Source organism: Juglans microcarpa x Juglans regia, chromosome 3D, assembly GCF_004785595.1.
Source record: "Juglans microcarpa x Juglans regia isolate MS1-56 chromosome 3D, Jm3101_v1.0, whole genome shotgun sequence".
Classification (NCBI taxonomy): Eukaryota; Viridiplantae; Streptophyta; class Magnoliopsida; order Fagales; family Juglandaceae; genus Juglans; species Juglans microcarpa x Juglans regia.
Window position 1 is genome coordinate 309,765 of NC_054598.1, and position 24,956 is coordinate 334,720.

The 24,956-nt window shown below is 36.4% G+C and overlaps 1 protein-coding gene and 1 non-coding gene across 3 annotated transcripts; both read right to left on the minus strand.

Annotated features, from left to right (window-relative positions):
* Positions 1-433: 433 nt before the first annotated feature.
* Positions 434-24,735, minus strand: LOC121254817 (mitotic spindle checkpoint protein MAD1). Of its 2 annotated transcripts, none has more exons than XM_041154989.1 (16): positions 24,325-24,735; positions 23,865-23,964; positions 23,130-23,290; positions 14,803-15,000; positions 14,623-14,715; positions 14,150-14,266; positions 13,075-13,322; positions 8,199-8,370; positions 7,223-7,333; positions 6,930-7,133; positions 5,549-5,711; positions 4,498-4,588; positions 4,344-4,413; positions 3,111-3,239; positions 2,507-2,545; positions 434-853 (listed from the first exon to the last, which is right to left on the minus strand). In XM_041154989.1, the coding sequence occupies exons 1-16, from the start codon at positions 24,502-24,504 to the stop codon at positions 764-766; spliced, it is 2,166 nt and encodes a 721-aa protein (XP_041010923.1). In that variant the 5' UTR covers positions 24,505-24,735; the 3' UTR covers positions 434-763. The 2 variants fall into 2 exon arrangements, with proteins under 2 accessions (XP_041010923.1, XP_041010924.1); XM_041154990.1 differs by having other exon boundaries at positions 23,130-23,287; positions 24,325-24,729.
* LOC121256784 lies at positions 10,319-10,435 on the minus strand. The gene has a single exon (XR_005939075.1). It is a non-coding gene; the product is annotated as a small nucleolar RNA snoR2/U65 (small nucleolar RNA).
* Positions 24,736-24,956: the final 221 nt, after the last annotated feature.

Here is a 24,956-nt window from a genome sequence, read left to right on the forward strand (position 1 = left end):
CAAGGAATGGAACAACCAACATACAAAGCACAATGATCCCATCCAACTCTTACACTCCACACAGCCCTCTTCTTTCTATTTAGGGTACGTTTTGTCCAATTAGCTAGGTCAGCCACCTTTGTTTCTTTTTCTTTCTATTAAACCTTACAATTTTCTTCTTCTTCTTTTCAGCCTTCAATTTTTTATTTTATTTTATTTTTTGGTAATAATTTTTAAACTTCTAAACTGCGTGAGTCCATGACCTTGCCATATGTCAGATTTTAGTTAGATAATCCAATAGAATACAAACCCAACAAGTTAATTGATATAATTGAAAATCCAAGATGTAATTGAACGTGCAAAATACAATAAGCGTTAATGTACTTGACCTATCTCCCACCCTGCATAGCATCAGGAAATTAGGAAACATGCACCTAATGTGACACAAAGCATATACCACCGTTACAACACTTGGAAAATTATGCGTCCACCTGAATGGTCAAGAGGTTATTTACAATTTATCAACTGCCGAGGTGAATTCTCACCGAATTTTATGCCATGAAGTCTATAGGATGCATACACTTCATAAGAATACAAGCAGATGAAGCAAAACCCATGATCGATTTATTTCATCATACGAACCTTTCGTCAAACATACATGTGGGATTGTTCTGGGATATGTTGAATGACCTAGACAAAGATATGACTAGGTAGCAAAATCTACAAGTCTGGCGATTCATCTGCAGGAGAGATCTAAAGTTCAAGATTTGGGCCAAAAAACTTCTTAAGATAGGGTTCGCCTGTTAAAAGACTCCACAGTTAAGTTGGCAGTGAAAGCTGGAATCGAGTTCAACTTCCTAATAAATATGTCCACCTGCAAGAAGGCAGGCTTCAAAGATTGAACCAAACAAAAAAAATGCAGAGAACCACATGAAAAATCAGACACCAACCAACAGTTGTGACCATAAATAAATACATTTGAATAATTTGTAAGCCTACAGAAAACTCTTTTTTTTCTGATAAGTAATATGAATTTCATTATAAGCGCAAAAGACAGCAGTCCAAGTACAAGGAGATGCCTACAGAAAACTCTTGACCCACTGCAAGTACAATGAGTAGCCTACAGAAAACTCTCAACCCACTATACACCATATTAACCAAAGCTAATAATTCCTATAACTCATCTTCTAATTGGGGTTCAGGAGAGATGGAAGCAAGAGTACATATTTCAGATAGCACTTCCTTCCCTTTGATTCAAAGTGAAAGGGGAAAACACTAAGGCCTCGTTTGTTTTCAAGAAACATCTCATCTCATCTCACTTCATCATTACAACTTTCTCAAATCCCCACACAAAATAAAATAAACAATTCAACTTTTTCAAATCCCAAAACAAAAATAATATTAAAAAATATATTCTAACAATATTTTATTTAACTTTTTAACTTTAATCTCATCTCATCTCTGAAAACAAACGAGCCCTAAATATTAAAATAGAAATTGGTTCTAAAAAAATATTTTCAGTAAAACTAATGGAAGAGGCTTCACGTATTTTCTCCGATTACCAAAATTTTGCCACTCAAACAAATGAAGGCTCAAGTAAAAAGCTTTTTGTGCAAACCCAACCCCTCAAAATCATAGCTACTATAACTGTTGCTGAGGGAGAATGACGGTTTCCACATCAATTCAGTCAAATAAAATTTCACACACCTCTCATTGCATTGGAGTGATCCATTTCCAAAATCAGTTCATTGTGGGTGAGAAGTATGACGTGTCCCCTGTTTGCTTAAACAGCAGCGGTGCGTAGGGAGATCCAAGATGAAACAGATCATATTACTGGGAAGTCAAAGCAGATATCTAACATTCCAATTCATCTGAGCATATATTCTCCAAATGGTTTGTATTTACACTTTTTCTTAACATCATCTTGACAAGCTATACAAATGAATTGTTCTTTTCACTCATTCATTAACTCAGCACCAGAACTCGTTCGTATTTGTGTTGACATTTTCCATCCGATTTACAATTTTTTTTGGGTGAATTAAGAGACATACCATGACTGGGGGATACCCCCATGTGTGGCACCCACTTGTTTGGGTAATGAGATATTCTAATATATTCTCAAACTTCTCATAATTTCCTTCCTAAACATCACTCAAATACAAAACACTTTTCAATTTCAAATATTCAACCTTTTCAATTAATCATTACCTTATCCAAACACAAAACTCAATACAATTTTCCCAAACTTCCAAACAAAACACAAAAAGCAATACAACTTTTTCAAATTTCAAAAAAAAAAAATAACATTAAAAAATTATATTCAAATATTTTATAACTTTATAATCTTTTTATTCAACTTTTTCTCTCTCATTTCCCAAAACCCAATAAAACAACTTCACCCAAACCATTTCACTACTATTTACATAATTCTGAGATATTCTAGGTGTCCAAACGAGCCTCCGTGTAACAAAGAGAGAAATGAGAAGCATATATTCATAAGAATTGTAGGAAACAAAATGCTTCGTACCTGATGGGATATCTCAGGTTGAGAGGTGTAATCATTCGCCTGTTAGATTTAAAGAAAAAAAATTAGTTTCTAATTTCTACTTAAATTATATATATCAACATGAAACTTTGACACACTGGAGAGGGGGAATGTGCTTGCACTGTTCCTTCCCTTTGACAAGAAGGCCTACTTCAAAAAATGAAAACTTAGGCTGTGTTTGGATGTTGAACTGAGTTGAGTTGAAATGATAAAATATTATTATAATATTATTTTTTAATATTATTATTATTTTAGGATTTGAAAAAGTTGAATTGTTTATTATATTTTATGTTGGAATTTGAAAAAGTTGTAATGATGAGTTGAGATGAATTGAAATGATTTTAAGTTCCAAACAAAGCCTTACAAAAATATTTTCAGTTGAAATGTTATGCAATATACAATTTGCCACGTTTAAATGCAAGCAAAAATATAGTATTTTCTACAGACAGGACTCCTTTTTTCTGGACATAATCTATGGTATCCATTCCAAGATGGTAATAGCATTAGTGAAAGGCCAAGAGCTGATGGTTGCTTTTGTGGGACATTAGACACCACACCCCCATATGCCCAGAAGACATCATCTTACCAAAATGATTGTATTCCCCGATTCATATTCAAATTCAAGTTTCTCATCATCGCCTTGTGCATATATAGACTGGAGAGTAAAATGTGTGACTGGTATTCCATTAGCACGCAGATGTTCATCCATTACAATCTGCCAAAAGCGTCATCAAAGATCTGCTTAAATTTTTTACATTTCACCATAAGATAACTTCTATCCTAGTCAAGCAAGAACATTGACATGAATAAAGCACACAAGAATATATCTAAATATTTGTGCTAGTATATACCAAAGAGTAACTTGCAGAGCATTTTTTGCTAGTCACTATGGAGACAAAAGAGTCGTAACATTTCGATCATGGGAGCTTGAAACTACAGAAAAGGAATATAAATAAAAGTTCATTTTCCAGTGCCCACAAGTAAAAGTTTACCAAGTGATATACAATCATTTTCTGTACCATATTTTCAAACCTAAAATTCTTTTACCTTTCAGAAAAAATCTGTTCCACATATATTCAGATTATATTAATTCATCTTTCAGATAAGAAAAAAAGGTTTTCAAAAAGAAAAGTAAAAAAAGTAGTCATTATAAACGTTTAAAAATGAAGGAATAAAGTGCATTTTTGGTCATCCAACTTTCAACAATATTTTGATTCCATCACCATGTTTCAAATTGTGGCAACGTTATCCTGGAACTTCTAATGTTGTTTCAACGTTACACAACCAAAATTGCAAACATGACATATCAACTAAGGGGGCAAATGCTAACCCCTCGAGTGGTCTGGAAATAAAAGATGAAGACAAAGATGATGAAGGCTCACACGGAAGAAAGAAAGAGGTCTGAGGACCCAAAAAAAAAAAAGAAAAGAAAAATTCGACCACAGGAGACCCTACATTCCACTATACGATCATATCTACTTTACACATGTTTGTTTCCTTTAAAAAAAATATATTAAAAAAAATAAAAAAATAAAAACCATGTTTGTTTCTTGAATCAGGTCAGGGAAAAGAGCACCAATAACCCAGAAAGAACCTGGCCTTTATCAGTTCATGTGTTCACCCGAGAACCAAATCTAGAACTCTTCATAACCAAACAAAGCACACCGAGATAATCTAGTCGGTTTCGCTTTTAGGCTGACCAATCCCAAATCACAACTTGCACCCACTATAACAGACAATTACAACACAACAAAAAAAGGGAGGCAACATCGTAACATCACGAGAAAACATAAAGCAAAATGAGAAGTAAATAACATACCTTGTAACCAAAAAGTTCACAACATGCCCTCCTGAAAACTGAAATCCTATCGGCAAAAACAGTCTTGTATCTGTTCCACAGGTATGTTCAAATGTTTGGAATAGCTCATGTTCCAACACTGCCGCATAAAAATATATTTTCTCATAGTATTTACCTCTCTTCACGTTTTTCAAGAGTCGCAATTTGTTCTTTTAACTGTGCTACCTTCCCAGATATGTAGGAATCCACCAGTTTCCCAGCATCACCTGAATAATTTAAATATGGAACGAGGAAAAGAAATGAACTCATTGTGTAATGGTCTAAAAAAAAATTAAGAAAATAACTACGAAATCAATGAAGTAACCAATGAGTATTTATTAGACATACTTTTCTTTTTTTTAGTGGTATCAACACTTTTATTGAAGAGCACAAAGGCTAGGACTGAGTATACAGGATGTATACAAGCACAAAGGCCTAGGCCTGGTTTGGTTATACAAACCAAACCATCTCATATCATATAATCATTACAACTTTTTCAAACTCCCACACACAATATAATAAACAATTTAATTTTTTCAAATCCCAAAACAAAAATAATATTAAAAAATTATTTTCTAACAATATTTTATTCAACTTTCAACTTTTATCTCATCTCATTTAACCAAATGAGGCGTTTTTCTGAATTCCTATCAGCATTCAAGTTGTGTTTCTTCAAAGTATATAGAAGCAATCCCATAATATACAGCAGCAAGCTTCACCACTGCCAACAAGGCAAACGCAGTTTCAAAATCTCATATAGCTTGAACAGTATTGGAGTAACATATTTCAGTCTATCAATACCTCCACTTTTGGTATCGGGAAAGCTAATTAGATGGTTTGGAGCAAAGAGTGGGAGGGGACCAACAGTTTTGTGTGGTTTGACAAAGGACAGAAAGATACAGTAACAACCTTTGCTAACTTGTTGGCTTTTTGTTCTCAGCATACCTCAACTCATCCACAATGCAAGGATTTATGGCCCTAGACTAATTTCAATACAGCAACACCTTTATTTTGTATATGCCAAAAAAAAACTCAGATTAAATAGCAACAACAAATGAAATCTCGAAAATACTCATAATAACCTCAGCATCAGTTACCTTGCACGCAAAAGCTTATACAATAAGGGTCCCAAAAAGAAAAGAGATGCACAAACATAAATGACAAACTTGATAACGATGCTTTTATACCTGACTGACTTCTCAATTCTTCAACGGCTTGTAACTTCTCCTTTGTCTTCTGTAACTCAGTCTGTAATGCCTCTATGGTTTGTTTAGCCTCATTATCAACTGCAAGAGTATTTACCATCCTCAAGACTTTTGTATTTGCAGAAGAATAATCACCATGACCCAACTGCAGATTTAAAAGCAACAAAAAGTTGTCAACAATAACACAAAAAAGTAACTGAGCATGTCCAATTTAAACTTCTTGAGTCGTCAAATTATTGATATAAAAAATTAGGGAGCATAAAGAACAAGTAATATAAGCATCAGGCTGTATCATACTAGAACCTTTGACGGTCATCCAAAATTTTAAGACAGTAGTAACACAGTATTTTAAAAACCCGATGAACGACCACATACTCCAAAGTAGGTACATATCACTAACTACTCTATCGAGCAAGAGCAACCACCAGCAGACTAACCATAGAGTCCCGATTGATATTACCATAAAAAAAGAAGACAGCTAAGGAATTGAGAAGAGATCTTCAGCCGTCTACAATGCAAGGTGTGAATATCTCCATTGAATTGCAAAAACAATTCTGACCATGGATAATATGAGGAAGCATGGGCCTAATGTTATTGATAGGTGCTATGTGTGTAAAAAAGTGGTTAAATTGTGGAACATTTATTACTTCCTTGTGGGATAATATTTTCAGCAAAACCGAACTTGCATGGGGAATGCCTAGAAGGGTAGTGGATTTTCTTGCTAGTTGGCGAGGTCTTCACGGTAACCCCCAAATCGCTATAATGTGGAAAATGATCCTGTTACGTCTTATGTGGTGGTGCATTTGACTTGAGGAATGGTCGGGGCTTTGTAGATCTGGAACACTCTTTGAATGAACCCAGAAAAATTCTTTTCAATACCTTATTTTTATGGGCTACTGTTATTGTGATACCCCAATACGATAAGGATAAGGATAGGTGGTGTATGGGATCTCACATTGCTTACGAATGAGAAGTTCTTGCTCTTTATAAGATTCTAATGGAGCTCCAATTGTATCATTGACTGGTCCTTTTGGAGTATAGGCCATGTGATTTGGGCCTTCCATTGAGGAGTTACAGCTATTGATTTCAATGGGGCTAGTTTTCATGAATTTCTTGTATTTATTTCTAGTTCCTAACTTGTAACTAGGTTTTCTCTCTTGTATTCTTCCTATGTATTTGGGCTACACCTATTTACTTGATTCAATAAATTTGTGTTTTATTTATCAAAAACAAATTGCAAAAACAACATCATATCCAACTCAATTCCAAGGACTGGCTTATTATTTATCAACTATGAATTAATGAATCATGAATGGGTAGGAAAGCTTATATTAGTAATCCCCATAATGTCTTTGGCACCTACCTTTGACTCCAATAGGGAAATCTCTGAACGAAGCCGATCACTCTCTCTCTCCAGTGACTTTATTCTTCTTGCCTCGTTATTTAACCTCTCATTGAGCAACTTTATCTCCTCAGATTGACGAGTATTGACTTTCTTCTGTTCATGTAAACTACTCTCTAGTCCTTTAATACATGATTCTTTCTTTGCAAGAGATGATTCAAGCTCCTGCACGCACCAACAAAGTCACAAACAAAGACCACTATGATCGTATGAATTAAAGAACAAATGAAGTACACAAGGAAATATATTATAACCTGAATAAGCGTCCCACTGACTGTTTCATCTCCTTGCTCATCGTTCCTTAGCCTTTTGCATTCATTGACAAGATCTCTCAATTTATCTCTTTCTTCGGTAATCATGGAAAGCTACAATACACAATAAAATATTTTAGTACAAACATTTGAAAGAGGAAAAATAAATAAACGAAAGTTTGCAAATGCCTGAACCCAAGATTTTATATTATATAGACACATCTATTCAGAACAATACTCATATAACAGAATTCACAGTTAACATCAGTGTGGGTCAATTATCATCTCAAAGAAATAAGCATGTCACCTTCACATCAATAAAAAGAATATAAATGTAGCAATTTGGCTAATGGCATCTCCACCTGTCCCATGTATGAGACAGTGTGGGGTTCGAAGTCAAATCCCCCTAACCTTAGTTGCCTAGAAAAGAAAAACGAAAAAGAAGGTAAAAATATCAACAAGTTTGATACCTTTACATGCCAAAAGCTTTTCCATTGCCTTTGGTGTGCAACCCAAGTACACGAGGTTAACAGGAGCCATTATAGACAAAGAAGAAACATCAATTACCAAAACAGGTTCTCATATGCCTTCTGGCAATTTTTTTTTTATTGGCACTAGGTGTCCGAGAACAAAGTCCTAACTAATCCCAGGGGTGCCAGGCCCACGGCAAAAAGTTTCCCGCAAGTGCACCTCAGGTAATTCAAGGAGAAGTTCCTCCAGTCCGATGAACCCTAGAAATTGTTTGCACCCAAGAGGATTGAAACCTTAGACCTGAAGGGAGCATACCACCAAGACCAAGCCAATTCCTAGAGGTTCCTTCAGGTAAGTGAATGCAACTAACTATGGCAGGTAAATAGGAGCATAACATCATTTCCACTAGCTTTAACCCTGGGTCCTCTGCTACAGTTGAGTGTAGCACCAGTCACTTGTTAACTATGATCTTATTACTTTCCACAAAACTATTTAAGCAAGCACTTACCATCACTTCAACCTGCTTAACCTCTGATTTTGATTCTTCTGCTTTCTCTTTGGCAAATGCAGCCTCAGTTTCAGCAATGTGCTTTCCACTTTGCGCAGCATCAAGAGCCACCTCCATTTGTTTTAAGCGGGCATTTGCATCTCCCTCCTTCATCATGCAATCGATCACCTCTCTGCATCAAATGGTCACGCATACCAAAAATTACAGTGCTTAATCAAGAATATGTACTAGCTTCATTAAGGAAATATCCCATTCAACCCTCGGTATACACACACACACACATAAGCAAAATTGTATACTTCGAAGGAACATCCACATATTCGGTCTTTATGCAAGTGTGTACCGGATCTGAGAGTTTTAAAAAAACGGCTTCGGCGTGTGTATGGCTGCAAGAGTGACAGAGAAGAGGGCATTACTGCCATAAGGAAGTTTGGAAACTCAGAAAATTAACCGTGATGTAGAGGGAGAAGCTTGCAAGCAGGACCAATTTATTCAAACCCAAACTTTAATAGATTGCAAGGGCTGGATTATACATCCATAAGTGTAGGAGCTATATTATATACCAGTAGAAATCTGTTGCCCCACCCTTAAAATGTCAACAAATTACCCTCTTTGCATGAGCCCTGAGCCACGGGAAAAGGAATAGCATTACATGGCATTTCTTCTATAATTAAATACACCACCAGAGAAAAAAGTACAATGGTAACAAACAGCATCCGTTAAACTCAACTAAAGATCTACCTAAGCCACTACTAAAAACTAACTTAAAGTGAGCTTGGTTCCCAATTAAAAGGGGTTAGCTCTATGAATCATTTTCTGCACTCAGCCTGCCAAGACCTAAGCCAATATCTTCAAACACTTAAACAAAGAAATTAATATACAGAATACCCAGTTGGTAACGTTCACAACATCCGGTTGTTGGCTAACACTCTTGGATGTCAGGTTTCCTCTCTTCCCATGAATTACCTTGGTCTTCCTTTGGGTGTTGCCTTAAGGGCTAAGGGGATGCTTGGGGAATGGGATGAGGTGAGAAATCTGTGAATAATAGTAAAATGGTTTTAGTTATAATGCTTTATGGGGTTCTGAGATTTGAAATTATAAAGTTAAAATATTGTTAGAATATAATTCTTTAAAATTATTTTTGTTCTGGGATTTGAAAAAGTTAAAGTGTTTTTTGTATTTTGTTTGGAAATTTGAAAAATTTGTAATGATTAGATGAAAAATTTGAAATTGAAAAATGTTTGTGTTTGAACGATGTTTGAGAAGAAAATGAAATGAGATGAGATGAGATGAAACCATCCCATCTTCCAAACAACCCCTAAATTTGTCTGGGATACAATAATTGAGAAAATTGAACGTAGATTAGCAGGTTGAAAAATATTGTATTTGTTGAAAGGTTAATCAAGAGCACTCTATCAAATTTACCAACTTATTTCCTATCTTTATTCCCAATTCCAACGAGTGTGGCAACCCGCATTGAGAAACTTAATCGCGATTTCTTTTGGAGTGGTCTAGGGGATATATTCAAATTCCATCTGATTAAGTGTGATAAGGTATGCTCCTTAATCTCTTTTGGTGGACTTGGAATTAGAAATCGAAGGGTTTTCAATCGGGCCCTACTTGGAAAATGGTTGTGACGATATAATATGGAACCAGAAACTTTACGGAAGTCAGTAATTGACTTCAAGTATGGAGGCTTGTGGGGGGGTTGGAGCACTAGGAAGGTACGTGGGGCGTATGGAGTGGGAGTATAGAAGCACATTAAATGAGGGTGGGGGGTTTTTGCTCGTCGCACTAGACTTGTGTTGGGAGATGGCTCTAGAATAAAACTCTGGTATGACTTATGGTGTGGAGATAACACCCTTAGGGACTCATTCCCTTTAGTTTTCAGGATTGCATGTGAAAAAAAAGCTTCAATGGCTGACTTCATGGAGATATTTGGTGACCTAGTCCAATGGAAGATTGGGAAGTTGACAGCTTTGGGGGATTTTTTTAGACTCTTGCACTCCATGAGACTGATCCCTCAAGGATCTAACACATTGTGGTGGGTACCCGCGGGAAAATGTACATTCTCGATTCGCTCCTTTTTTTTTTTTTTTTTAGAAGTAACATATTGAGAAAAATGTAATCGCATAAATCGGCTCCATAGACCAACGGTATCAGATCCATAGATTCCTATTGGCATACGAAACATAAATCGGCTCCAAAGACCAACGATTCACTCTTTCTATAAGTCTCTCACACAATCGCAAAACAATCACTTTCCATAGAGAAGGATTTGTAAAAATAAGGTGCCTCCCAAAGCAGGATTTTTTGCATGGACAGCTTCTCTAGGTAAGATTTTGCCAATGGATAACTTACAGAAACGCAGGGTGATTATGGTGGAATGGTGATGTATGTGCAAAAAAAGTGGTGACACAATAGATCATCTTCTACTGAATTGTGAGGTTGCTAGAGCCTTATGGGAAGATGTATTCAGAGGGTTAGAGCTTGCCTTGGTTATGCCTACTACAATGCTTGAGCTTTTGGCCAGTTGGGCAAATCTAAGCGGTATTCCACAAATCACAATTGTGTGGAAGATGGATCCTACGTGTATTATGTGGTGCTTATGGCAAGAGTGTAATAACCGGACGTTTGAAGACAAGGAACGTTCATTAGCGGAGCTTAAATTACTTTTCGTAAGAACTTTATTTCTATGGGCCAAAGCTATAGATTTCAATGGCCTTGATTTTCATGATTTTCTTATTTCCATTTCTTCTTCCTAGACATGTGTTACCTCAGGTATATCATCTTGTGTACTTGGGCTATGCCTATTCTTATTAATACAATCGTTTACTTACAAAAAAGAAATATACAAAATACCCATCAGTTATCAACACCATCAACCTAATCTAAAATCTTTAATGGTTGGATGTATTGCACCTGTTCCACCATTCTGCACAATCAAGATGCAACACAAACTTTTTTTCTTCCATTCAATTGCTCTCAAGAATCCTTTTCCCTTTTACAGTTAAGCTTTTCAACAATTGGCATTTTGTTTTTCATAAGTTTTAACATAAAGAAGAAAGGTTTTAATCCATAAATCACAAATGAAATACCATTTTTTGTGCCCTGTATCGCTTCGATTTTTACTTATAAAAAAAATGAAATACCATTTTTTATAAGTGAGAGTAAAACTTTATTGGTAGTAAAAGGTGTACACATGAAGTAACCACTAGGCACTAGTGTAAACCTACCATTTATGCTCTCCATAAAAACCATTACCATTAAAAAAGCTTTAGATCTCCAGTAAAAGTCAGTGATTACATAAAATTTATTTTTGCTCCAAATACTTTAGTTTTATAGAAGTAATGTAAAACACAATTCTCCATCTACCATTGCTTCCATATTTGGACCTTATTGCAGCCCTCTAAAGACTAACCAGCTCACCCAGAAAGCATAGTACCACTTGCCAACATTAGCATAGTGAATGAAAATAATTTAAGGGCTAGTTCGGACACTGAGATATTTCTCAAATATTCTAAGATATTTCCTTCATAAACATCACTCAAACACAAAACACTTTTCAATTTCAAATCTTTGACTTTTTCATCTAATCATTATCTAATCAATACAACTTTCTCAAATTTCTAAACAAAACACACAAAAAATAGAATTTTTTCAAATTTCAAAACAAAAATTATATTAAAAATTATATTCATTTTTTAACTTTATAATATTTTTATTCAAATTTTTCTCTCCTTTCTCAAAACCAATAAAATATCTTAACTCAAATCATTTCAATACTATTCACAAATATTCTAAGATATTCTAGGTGTCCAAAGCCCTACACTCCTCTCTCTTTCAATGTATGTCATATCAACAGCAATCCCCCTCATTTAAAATGATAATGAATGCAAAGACAATATATAATTTCTCACTTATCTTGTGATATTATAAACCATTCAAGTTTCATTCCAAAAAATATAATAAACCATTTATGGAGACAAAGTCTAGAAAGACTCCAAACTCAATTTCGTATTATATTTTTCAATTCATAAATTCCTCCAAGCCATATACCAGTGATACTTCTACGCCATGTACATATCATATGTTCTCAATCCACCCTGCAAAGGGGTATGGGTTGAGGGGTAACACGCAACTTAATGCACTAAAAAATAATTTAGAAGTTGCGAGAAAAAATAAATCTAGAATATCAATACAAAATGTTAGGGCTCGTTTGGACACTTGGAGTATCTCATAATTCTGTGAATGGTAATGAAATGGTTTGAGTTAAGATGTTTATTGGATTTTGGGAAATGAGAGAGAAAAAGTTCAATAAAAATATTATAAAATTAAAAAGTTGTTTCAATATTATTTTTGCCTTAAAGTTTGTAAAAGTTGTATGGATTTTTGTATTTTGTTTTGAAGTTTGTAAAAGTTGTATTGGTTTTTGTGTTTAGATAATAATTAGATGAAAAAGTTGGAAATTTGAAATTGAAGTGTTTTGTGTTTGAGTGATATTTGGGAATGAAATTATGAGAAGTTTTGAGAATTTTGTGTCCCATATCTGTGTCCAAATGTCCCCTTAGTCTCTAAAAACTCAGACCAAAAGTGAAGAGTAATGACAAATGGACCCAGTAAGGCAAAGATCTGATGAAGTTTTGGTGTTACAGCACATGTTCATTTTCAATCACCAAAAGTTGCATTACTTGTACAGATGGTAAAGGAGTTCATCCATGCCAAAAAATTAAAATAAAAACAATAAAATATATAAAAATAAAATAACTGGAAAAAAACATGTCTTTCAAGTATAGGGTATTGAATTTGTTTCCTGGTGACTGTGAAGAAGTGGTCCCAGTTATAAAGCCAACAGTAGTGAAATAAATGTACTCACTTTTGCAAAGCTGCAAATTTAACAGGTATATCCTCGGAACATGACACACCAGGAATTTCTTTGATCATCAACTTCCAAGATGACAATTCATCCTCCAGCTTCTTCATACTCATCTGGAATTCATGTAATTTAGATAACTCTCCCTCTGCCCTCTCTCTGCGGCCCTTCTCTTCCGATAATTTCTCCTTCAATAATTCAATGTTTTCACGAGATGATCTCAACTTCCTTGCCTCTCTGACTTCGGATTCCTAATCATAGTCAAAGCAAATAAATAAAGAACTGTGACGAAAGGGCTCATAAAACAATATGATGACAAAAGAATGTAAATTAAATAAACAAAGATAAAATAAGGCATCCAATTAAAAGTATCTTTTTTTCAAAAATAAAGAAGACAGTGCGACATTTCCATGCCTTTAGGACACGTATGCTAAGAGCAAAAGCAAAACATGATATGCAGGGTTTAAATTAAAGCCATTTTGCATCTGAATCCAATGGTAAGCAAGCACATGAATAGCTAAAAACAATATACAATATAGGTTTTCTTTTGTGTCAAGTACTAAAGATGGTATTAAATATCAGTGTCTTTGAGTTAAAGTCACCATTTCCTTGTATCAGTTTCAAATTATAGCCAGGCAAACTCGTCAAAAAAAATTATAACTAAGTGTTTCTCTTGTATACAACCCGTGTACTTGAGCTATGCCTACTGCTATTGTCAATAAAACTTACAATTACTTGTTAAAAAGAAGGTGTCAACAAGACATAGCCTAAGTTTACAGAGGCTCAAGGAAAAGAGACAGACTACTGTTACTCGCTGCCGGCCAAAAGCACAAAAAGTACCTTCTCTGGCTACACTGCTAACAATGGAATTCTCCACCAGGAATAAAATAGTCGAATTTAAATGGTAGATGACAGCAAAAATCTTATTATGTATATGCATCTGTATGTATCAGCACTTAAATGAGGTAAATCATTGCAAGGATCAACTTTGTGGACGACAAGTCACCTTACAAGGAACATTCATTGTAACATGAAGGGGGTAAATATGTGGTAATAAAGAATGATCAACCAAACTTACGTAGTTCCTAAGCTCTTCTTGCAAATGTTTAACCAAAATATTACTATCGGTAGAAGAAGCTTCTTGAAATGTGAAGCTTGATAATTTCTTCTCCACTTCACTCTTCTGATGCATGCACTGGAAAAATAAACACAATAACTTCCATTTAGAAAATGAATAGATCAAGTGAGGGTATCATTAGTCAATAAGTCTAAGACGGTTGTTAGAAAAATCACTTGTTATTAATGCAAGTTGATACAAGCAAAAATTCAAAACCAACACCAAGCAGAACCCTTCCCTTTTACTTCTTTTGGAAAAGACAATCAAAGATAAGGCATCAAAAGCCAAATCCAAGAAATAGAGGATAGTATAACGACAACCTAAAGAGTGTTGGCATCATAAGGGGATATAAAGTAATGAATATAAGATATATGGTTGGACAAAGAAATTGTATGTAAGCTCCAAGAATCAACAAATGAACAAGAGCCAAGAACCTCAGTGAGTTGCTTCTTAAGATCTTCCAGCTGCTCTTTTAAAAGGCCTGATTCTTCCTCAGCATTGATAGCTCTGCATTCCATTCTTTCAAGCTTCGAACAGCAAAATTTAGCAAATTAAACAACAGTAGATTGCATACACTGCACATGAAAATTAGATTGACAAATATATCTACTCACATCTAAACTTATTCTAGAAACAGAAAGTTTTGAATCTCTTTTCAGCAATTCGATCTCATTGTGGAGACGTTTTTTCTCCTTCTCTATGCTTTCGGAAAGATTGCTCAGTTTTCTCTCGAAAATGCTTGCTTTCTCTTCAGCTGAAGCTGTTGAAGCATCAGCCTTCAAGCGAAGATTCATTTCATTGCGGAGCTTTACCTAAGATCCAAAATTGGAAAAGACCTTATCATCTCACATCCCACATAGCATCAAGCATGCACAACACAATATCAACACAAATTTCAAGCATACAAGAACTGATCTGTTTTGACAGAGTTCTCCAGCAACCAAGATCACAGAATAAACAAGGTTTATTAATTAATTTGGAGATGCCACTCATGATTAAATCAAACATCAGGCCCTCGGCAAGAATTGGAGGTGCGGACAAGCTACATTTGAGCATATCCAAGCAATGGGTGCACAAGCCCTCGGCAAGAAGTTTCCCGCAAGTACATCTCGGTTAATTCAAGGGAAAAATCCCCCGGTCCGATAACTCCTAGAAATTGTTTGCACCCAAGAGGATTCAAAACTTAGACCTGGAGGGAGCATACCACCAAGACCAAGGCCTTTACCACTTGAGTCAACCCCTAGAGGTTTCTTATCTTCATTATTAATAAAACTAATCTTACATGGTAAAAAAAATGCCACAAATAGCACTGCCAAATGAGGCCATGCTTGGTTTTTCCTCCTTTATAAGAAGGGGCGCTGACAGCAAAACCATTGATAAACTGTAAAAGCAGTTCAATAAAGGTTCTTTTATTGGACACGCAGTTAATTCAAAAAGCTCAAAGTGGCACGTCATCCTTAAGGGGCAATTTGCAGTTGTTCAATTTGGTGTCCAACTTATTGTCACAAATTTAATCATGCAATACAAAGCTCTCTTGGGCAAATGACTTTGAGGGTACACAGATAGGGAGGCTATATGGCGATTGGTTGTGTAGAAGCCAAATTTGAAATAATGTTTGTGCGGAGGAAGCTGCTTCTCTAATAGCGCCGTTGAATAGGAAGGCTAAGGCTTTTTGTGAAGATATGTTCTAGGTTTTATTCAGCATTTCTAGTTGTAAGGAGGCCTTGGTAGCAAAAGATATGCAATTTTAATTTTTTTCTTGTTGGTCAGTAAACATGACTTATTTGATTATAAGAATAGGCAAAAGCCCAAGTATACAGGACATATACAAGAGCAACACCTTTTTGTCAATGATATCTATATATGGCAGTAAATATATATGGCTGTAAGTAGTAGTAGTTGTATATATGTGTATAGGCGCCAACTTAAGTTTTATTTCCTTTCTTGTATTGCTTTATTCTTTCCTATTTTACAGATGATTAGTAGGCTGGAATTAGGGCTTGGCAGTTTATATAATATACGGAAACTCTCATTTGAGAGGTATTCAAGCAAACTTGACATGGTACCAGAGCCCTAGAATTTTCTGGGTCCATCGACACAGACTAGTGTTTTATCTCGGTTCTTTGGCTTGTGTCGGCACTCTCTGCCTTCACTTTCTGGGTTAATTTTTTCTGGGCAACTCTGTCTACACAGTTGTCGGCACTCTCTGTTTTTCCGAGCAGTGTTTTGGAGCTTTCGGTTAGTGGGTCAGTGGCTACTGGAAATTTCGGCAGTTCTGTTTCATTAGAGGTTTTTTTGCCTCTTTCATTGCACTCTTCTCGGGCTCTCTGTGTAGGCTTTTGCAGAGAGATTTTCTCAGGTTTTCGGTGCATTTTTTGGTAGTATTTTCTGGCAGTGGTTTTGGCATTTTCTGGTAGTATATCAGGTCAGTGTTCTTTGTGTTATCTATCGGCAACGAATTTTTTTTTTTCACTCCTTTTGATTTTGTGGTCATTATGTCGGGTGAAAATTCAATCATTCGATTTGATGGAAAGAATTATGGAAGCTGATAATTTCAGTTTCGAATGTTTGTGAAAGGAAATGAATTATGGGGTCACTTGGATGGGTCTTCTGTGGCCCCTACTGATCTCAAAGAACTTAGTTCTTGGTCCGGCAAGGATGCCAAGATTGTTTCTTGGCTATTAAGTTCCGTTGAACCACATATGATCAACAATCCTCGATCATTTACTACTGCTAAGGAGATGTGGGACTATTTTAGGCGTGTATATTATCAAGACAAACTGCACGCAAATTTCAAGCTGAGTTAGAGATTTCCAACTACAGACAAGGTAATCTCTCTATTGAACAGTTCTATGCTGGATTCCTGAATTTATGGAGTGAATATTCTGGGATAGTGTATTCTAAAGTTCCTAAGGAAGCCCTAGAAGCATTCCAAGTTGTTCAAGCTGAGAGTCAAAGAGATCAATTCTTGATGAAACTAAGACCTGAGTTTGAGACTGCACAAGCTGGTTTGATAAACCGTAATCCTGTTCCTTCCCCGGATGTGTGCTTGGGGGAATTATTGAGAGAAGAGCAGCGTCTTGCTACTCAACATGGACTCACTCACAAAACTATGACAACTGAGATGGTTAATGTGGCATATGCTGCTCAAGGGAAAGGAAGATCCAAGACACAGATACAGTGCTATAGTTGCAAGGAATTTAGGCATATTGCAAACATTGCAGCAGAAAATTCTGCAATTATTGCAAAAAGGAGGGCCATATTATTAAAGACTGTCACGTGCAACCTCAGAACGACAGGGCCTAGGATTTTCCTACTGCTGCCCAGGCTAATTTAGCTGTTGTCCCCTTTGTTTCTGCTCAGGGGCAACCACCTACAGGCTTACAGCTAGTTCTTCATCAACTCTTACACCAGAGATGGTCCAATAGCTGATTGTTTCCGCTTTCTCTGCGCTTGGTCTTCAAGGTAAGGAAAATTTCCTCACCTCTCCTTGGTTGGTCGACTCTGCGGCTTCCAATCATATGACTGCAATTGGAACTCAGGGATCCTCTTTCAACAATGTATTTGTGTCACCAGAATTATCTACAAATTTAATTTCTATTGGACAGCTTGTAGATAATAATTGTGAGATTCATTTTGATTGTAATGGTTGTTCTTAGCAGGATCAAGTGTCGGGGAACGTGATAGCAAATGGGCCTAAAGTGGGACGTATATTTCCTCTTCAGTTTTCCATTTCTAGTTTTGATTCCTTTGCTTGTACTGTTGTTACAAATAATAGTGATGTTTGGCATAAAAAATTGGGGCATCCCAATTCTTCTGTTTTGAATCATCTTATGAAACAAGGTCATTTGGGGAATAAAAATTTCGTTTCTATTGTGTCTTCTGATTGTAGCTCTTGTAAACTTGGTAAAAGCAAATCTTTACCTTTTCCTTTACATCGCAATCGCACTTCTACATGTTTTGAGATAATTCATACTGATGTCTGGGGAGTGAGTCCCGTTCTTTCACATACTCGGTACAAGTATTTTGTGACCTTCATTGATGACTATAGCCGTTTTACTTGGATATATTTTCTTCGATCAAAAGCTTATGTGTTTTCCACTTTTCAAGCTTTTGTTGTGTTTGTTGAGACTCAATTTTCTGCTTGTATTAAAGCATTACGTTCTGACTCGCGGGGGGGGGGGGGGGAATATATGTCTCATATTTTCAGGATTTTCTCAAAACTAAGGGTATTCTCTCCCAGTGCTCATATCCTTACACCCCTCAACAGAATGGGGTCGCTAAGCGTAAGAATCGTCATCTTTTGGATGTTGTTTGTACTTTGTTGATTGAATCTTTTGTGCCTCCTCGTTTTTGGGTAGAAGCCTTATCTACAGCTGTGTATTTGATTAATCGTTTACCCTCTCCAAATTTACAATTTGACTCTCCATATTCTTGTCTGTTTGGTGTTGTTCTTGAGTATAATTCTCTTAATATATTTGGTTGTGTTTGTTTTGTTCACTTGTCATCCACTGAACGTCACAAGCTTTCTGCTCAGGCTGCTCAGTGTGCTTTTCTTGGGTATAGTAATGTTCACAAAGGGTTTGTGTTATGATGCGGATGCTCACAAACTTCGGCCTCGTTTGTTTTCAGGAAACATCTCATCTCATCTCACTTCATCATTACAACTTTCCCAAATCCCCACACAAAATAAAATAAACAATTCAACTTTTTCAAATCCTAAAACAAAAATGATATTAAAAAATATATTCTAACAATATTTTATTCAACTTTTTAACTTTAATCTCATCTCATATCATCTCATCTCTGAAAACAAACGAGCCCTTCGTGTCTCTCAAAATGTGGTTTTCTTTGAAAATCAATATTTCTTCCAATCTTGCGTTTCACATGATTCTACTTCTGCTCAATTGCCTATTTTTGATGATGTGTCTTGTACTCTTGAACGTTTTAAGCCAAGGCTTCTGTATCAAAGACGCCGTCCATAGTCTTCGCTGCCCCTTCCTATCACAGAACCGACATTTGATCCCATCCCAACTGAACCTCAATGATCATCTCGAGTTTCACGTCCCCCAGACAGGTATGGATTCGTACAAACTACCCATTAGGCTACTCTTGATACTACTTCTGTGCCCAAGTCTTATTTTCAGGCTACTGCTCAAGCTTGTTGGAGGCAAGCTATGCAAGATGAACTTCAAGCTCTTCAGGATAACCAAACTTGGGACATCGTCCCATGTCCTGATGGCGTAAAACTCATTGGTTGCAAATGGGTGTATACTATTAAACTCCAGCCTGATGGTACTATTGAAAGATATAAGGCCCGTTTAGTGACTCTTGGAAATTGTCAAGAGTATGGCCTTGATTATGAAGAGACCTTTGCACCCATTGCCAAGATGACTATTGTACGTACTCTTCTCACCATCGCTGCTTCCAAAGGCTGGTCTCTTTGGCAGATGGATGTGAAAAATGCGTTATTACATGGGGATTTGAAGGAAGAAATCCATATGTCTCCTCCTCCTGGTATGTTCAGTTCATCCTCCACTGAGGTTTGTTAGTTGAAGCGGTCTTTGTATGGCTTAAAGCGAGCACCACGTGCATGGTTTGAGAAGTTTCGCACCACTCTTCTTGATTTTCATTTTACTCAGAGTCAGTTTGATTCTTCTCTCTTTATTCAGCGAACTGCCATTGGACTTGTTGTTCTTTAAGTATATGTCAATGATATAGTTATCACAGGTTCTGATTCTCACCTAATTGAGCGACTACAACAGCATCTCAAAACTACCTTTCGTATGAAAGACCTTGGCCCACTTCAGTATTTTCTTGGTCTCAAGGTACATTCTTGTCCCACTGGTATGCTTTTGCATCAGCACAAGTATACCCAAGAGATTCTCACCTTGGTTGGGCTTCAATCTGGAAACTCAATACTTACACCTCTGGAAGTCAATTTAAAGCTTTGTCTGGATGAGGGCGACTTATTATCTTATCCATCTCTGTATCGGCAGTTAGTAGGGAGTTTAAATTACTTGACTATTACCCGACCTGATATTTCCTTTGTTGTCCAGCAAGTCAGTCAGTTTATGCAGGCTCCTCGTTAATCTCATCCAGCAGCAGTACGACGGATCATTCGTTATCTCAAAGGTACATCTAGTAGAGAGTTATTCTTTTCTACTGAGAATTCCTTACAATTAATGGGTTACAATGATGTTGATTGGGCTGGTTGTGTGGATACTCGTCGTTCAGTTACTGGTTGATGCATGTTTCTTGGTAATGCTCTCATTTCTTGAAAAAGTAAAAAGCAGGATCGAGTATCCAAATCGTCTACCGAATTTGAGTATCGTGCTATGTCATCAGCATTTTCCGAGATTGTGTGGCTTCGGAGCTTAATGAGTGAACGTGGTATTCCACAACTTACTCCTACTCCTCTTCATGCGGATAACATCAGTGCTATTCAAATTGCTGCCAATCCTGTGTTCCATGAGCGCACCAAGCACATTGAAGTAGATTGTCATTCCATTCGTGAGGCATTTGATCGTCATATGATTACACTTCCTCACATTTCCACCGAACACCAAATTGCTGACATCTTTACCAAGGTTATGTCTCGCCACCGTCATCAATTCATGATTGACAAATTGATGCTTCTTGATCGACCCACATCAATTTGAGGGGGGATGTCAATGATATCTATATATGGCAGTAAATATATATGGCTGTAAATAGTAGTAGTTGTATCTATGTGTATAGGCGCCAACTTAAGTTTTATTTCCTTTCTTGTATTGCTTTATTCTTTCCTATTTTACAGATGATTAGTAGGCTGTAATTTGGGCTTGGCAGTTTATATAATATACGGAAACTCTCATTTGAGAGGTATTCAAGCAAACTTGACACTTTTTTTAATCAGTAAATAAGAATGAAAATATACAAGAGCCACACCTAGGCATGACTGTCTAAAGCTACAAGAAAATCATGTACGTTCATGCCATTAAAGTCTATTACAATCGACCAATAAAATAAAGTGTGAAGAAAAAAAATTCTAAGTTCATCCATTGTCTATTCACGATCCTCAAAACTCCAACCGTTCCTCTCCATCCATATGCACCACCATAGGCAGGTCAGTATCATCTTCCACATAGCTGCAATTTGAGAGTTACCCTGGATGCCTTGCCAACTGGCCAAAAAGTCAACAATCATTCTTAGCATTACTCAAAAGAGTCCCACTCTCGCAAGAGTATCATTCCATAAGCTCTTGGCTACATCACAATGCAATAATCGGGGAAAGTATTGAAAAATAAATTTTTAAGCTCATCCATTGACCGCTCTTGATCTTCAAAACTTCTTTCATTCCTCTTCTTTTGAATACACCAACATAAACATATTGGAACCATCTTCCATATTGATGCAATCTAAGAGTAACCAACATACTAGAACCATCTTCCATATTGGAACCATCATAAACATGCACCACCATATGCAGTTTTCTAACAACAGACAACAAGAGAACGTTACTCTTTATCACATTAGCACATGATTGGAGTTGGCGGCTCTCATCAATATTTCACTGAGTATATTTTACAAGGGTAAAAGGAGGGGGGAGGATAAAATTCGTTGGATTCCTTGAAAGAACCGATCCTTCAAGGTTAAATCCTTCTACAATGTGTTCAACCCTCAAGTTGGAGGTCCATGCCCATGGAAAAGCATATGGAGGAACAACGCTCCTTCAAGGTTAGCATTCTTTTCCATGGGCATGGACCAATGGAAAAGCATGTGGGTTGCACTCACATGCGCTATTAATAAGATTCACTCTCTAATCAAATAATGAACTTTCCCCATTGTGGGGTAGATTTTCACGCTAGAAGAAGTTTGTCCTTGAAGCTAGAATGAACCAAAAAATCAAAGAACACATAAGTATATATAGCCATTTGCAGAAATATTTGAATTGTTAGGATATGGATTTAAATTTAGTAATATTAGCATTCAGTATTCACGCCAACAAATGAAACAAACAATTATCATGGTAATTAGTGGACCAGATATAACAATCCAAAGAAAACTCAAACTACATCACGGTCTATATTTCAAAAGAACCAATCAATATTTCGATTGGAGCCCTTGGAATTGTTATAAAGGGCAGAAGTTTCTCCTTCACAAGCAATGTGGGATCCAATTCACAACCTCCCTATACTCAATTTGAGGTATTGAAATCCCTACCTTAAAATCCCTTACATCTTTGTCATGTCATTTCATTACAAGTGACACATTTCAAACTGCACAGTTGTGCTTGAGACTGCCTGTTATGCCATTTGCAACAACTCAAGGAAAACTCAAGTCACATCTAGGTATATTCTCCAAAAGTATTTTTTTTATTTGGCACTGGATGTCCAAGAACAACATCCCGACTCATCCCGGGGATGCACAAGCCTTCCGCAAGGAGTTTCCTGCAAGTGTACCTCAGGTAATTCAATGGGAATATCCCCAGTCCGATGACCCCTAGAGACTTTTTACACCCAATGGGATTTGAACTTTACATCTGGGGGAGCATACCCTCAAACCCAAAGCCTTTACCACTTGAGCCAACCTCTAGGGGTTATATTCTTCAAAAGTATTCGATCATTGTTTTTTTATTCATAAACAAAATTTTATTGATCATAAAATAGACAAAGGGCCAAGTATACGGGACATATACAAAAGCATCGTATGTGCATGATAGTTTAGTGTATTCAATCACTATTACAATTGGAACTCTTGGAATCATTATAAATGGAAAGAATTTCTCCATCCCAAATAATGTGGGGTCCCATTTAGCATTCACCACCTTCCTATAATCAACCCAAAGTATTAAACTAGAACTTTTATTCTTTGAGACAAGAAAATAAAATCACATGAAACCAAATGGATTCATCAATTCATCGCATGAAATTAGGTTAGTAAAAGAGAACAAGGATACCTCAAGTTCGCTGTGTGATTGTATTTGTTTTTTAAATCGCTCCTGAAAATCATTCACCTCTTTCAAAAGCTGCTCTTGCAGTGCCTGTTCGCGCCCTTTTGCAGCAGCAAGTTCTTGTTCTGAATATAGGAATCGATCTGAAATTTGCTTCCTCTCAGCTTCTGTTAGGATCATAAATGAATTAGAGGATAGAAGCTTACACCAATCCCACACACACACACACACACACACACACACACACACACACACACACACATCTATGTATGAATGCATGTATTCACATATGCGTACATGCAAGCATGGAGAAGCTTACATCAAATTCTCAATGACAATTCAAAGAATTTTAATGGTGCATACAGTGATATCTATTTAAAAAAAAAAACGAAAAAGAAGACTGCAAGTCATACCATTAAACTCATAAAGCATTTGCTCAGGACTCAGGTTACAGCATATAATGATAAATTAGAAAACATCATTCCAAACAAATTATTCTATTTGCTATCCTCTTCCTAAGATTACTAGCCTCTCGAGCACTATGAGATTAATACTTGAAACAAGAAAATAAAAAATAGAAATAAAACCACATGGAAGTCTGGAGCTCTACGTGGAAATTTAAGGAACGCGAAGACTGATAGAATTTAATTGAGGCAATCAACTAGGTCAACTTTTTTTAGGAAATGCAGGTTTCAAAGTAGAAAATGTTGAGAAATATAGTGGAAGATTTCTTCAACTTACCAACTTTGCTAAAATTCTCCTCCAAAGCCTTCGATCTAGACTGGTAGTCGTCAACTTGCTTCTCTGCACAGCTTAAGGCGTCAAAGAAATCCGATTTAACCTACAATAACAAGAGCAATAAGTTCGTAAACCCAATTGCGTGAGCCATTGTTGATATTGAATAATCGGAATACGGCACACAATATATACACCCAAGCTGGTTAAGTAATATCAGCTAGATGTAATTTATCCCAATCGAACTCTTACTATAGACACACGCAAAAATGTGCGCGTACAGGCATACATAAATACAAAAAACAAGTAGTCTTAAAAAAAAAGTCCACCAAAACGTGTAGCCTTCTAGCTGAAAATCTCAACATGTACATACTAGAATTAAGGAAAATAGAAAAATAAGAGAGCTAAAGTAATGCGATATCGATGATTCAGAATGGACTTGAAGGAGAAAAATGGGTATTGTCACCATTTGGCGACATTGGTAGGTGCAGAGCAAGTGTTCGCCCGAGGAGGACTGGGGAGGGGGCGCCGCTGAAGGAGGATCCTCGTAGATAACGAGAGGCAGGTCTGACGCGGCGGCCAACAGGCTGCCCGGATCCCTCGTTTCGGACCGTTGCTTCTTCGGTGGCGGAGTCCTCAATATCATCCTCTCTTTCTCTGTCTCGGACACCACTTAGGGTTTTTAGGCTCTCTATCGCTCTCAGATTCGCTCTCTAAAGAAGGTTTTGAATGGAAAGCAAAGGCGCCACTTTTCAAAGAGCATCTGAAGCAACAATGGCTGACAAATGGACACTCGAAACAAAATCATCCGATTCATCCCCTTTTTTTTTCCCCGAGTCGCCCGCAATTAAAGTGTGCATTTGTTCCGAAAGATACTGCCAACAACTATTATTATTAGAAAAAGTTTAGAAATAAGTCATCAATTTAAAAATATGTCATTTTATTTTTTTATCTATATAATAAAAATAATTTTAAATATATTTATTAATAAAATAGGATAAAAATATAAAATAACATATTTTTAAGTAAGTATACAAGATGTAAAGTTTATGAGTAGCACGGCTCTTATTATTATAATATTTATTATTACTCTTATTC

What these genes read in the sequence shown, in the direction of transcription:
- LOC121254817 (XM_041154989.1), bottom strand. Translation starts at nt 24,504, where the DNA reads ATGATATTGAGGACTCCGCCACCGAAGAAGCAACGGTCCGAAACGAGG. An exon ending in TTAAGAAGCAACTCACTGAG is followed by an intron (nt 14,267 to 14,622) that starts GTTCTTGGCTCT and finishes TTATTTTTCCAG; the next exon opens with TGCATGCATCAGAAGAGTGA. An exon ending in AAGAAGAGCTTAGGAACTAC is followed by an intron (nt 13,323 to 14,149) that starts GTAAGTTTGGTT and finishes GACTATGATTAG; the next exon opens with GAATCCGAAGTCAGAGAGGC.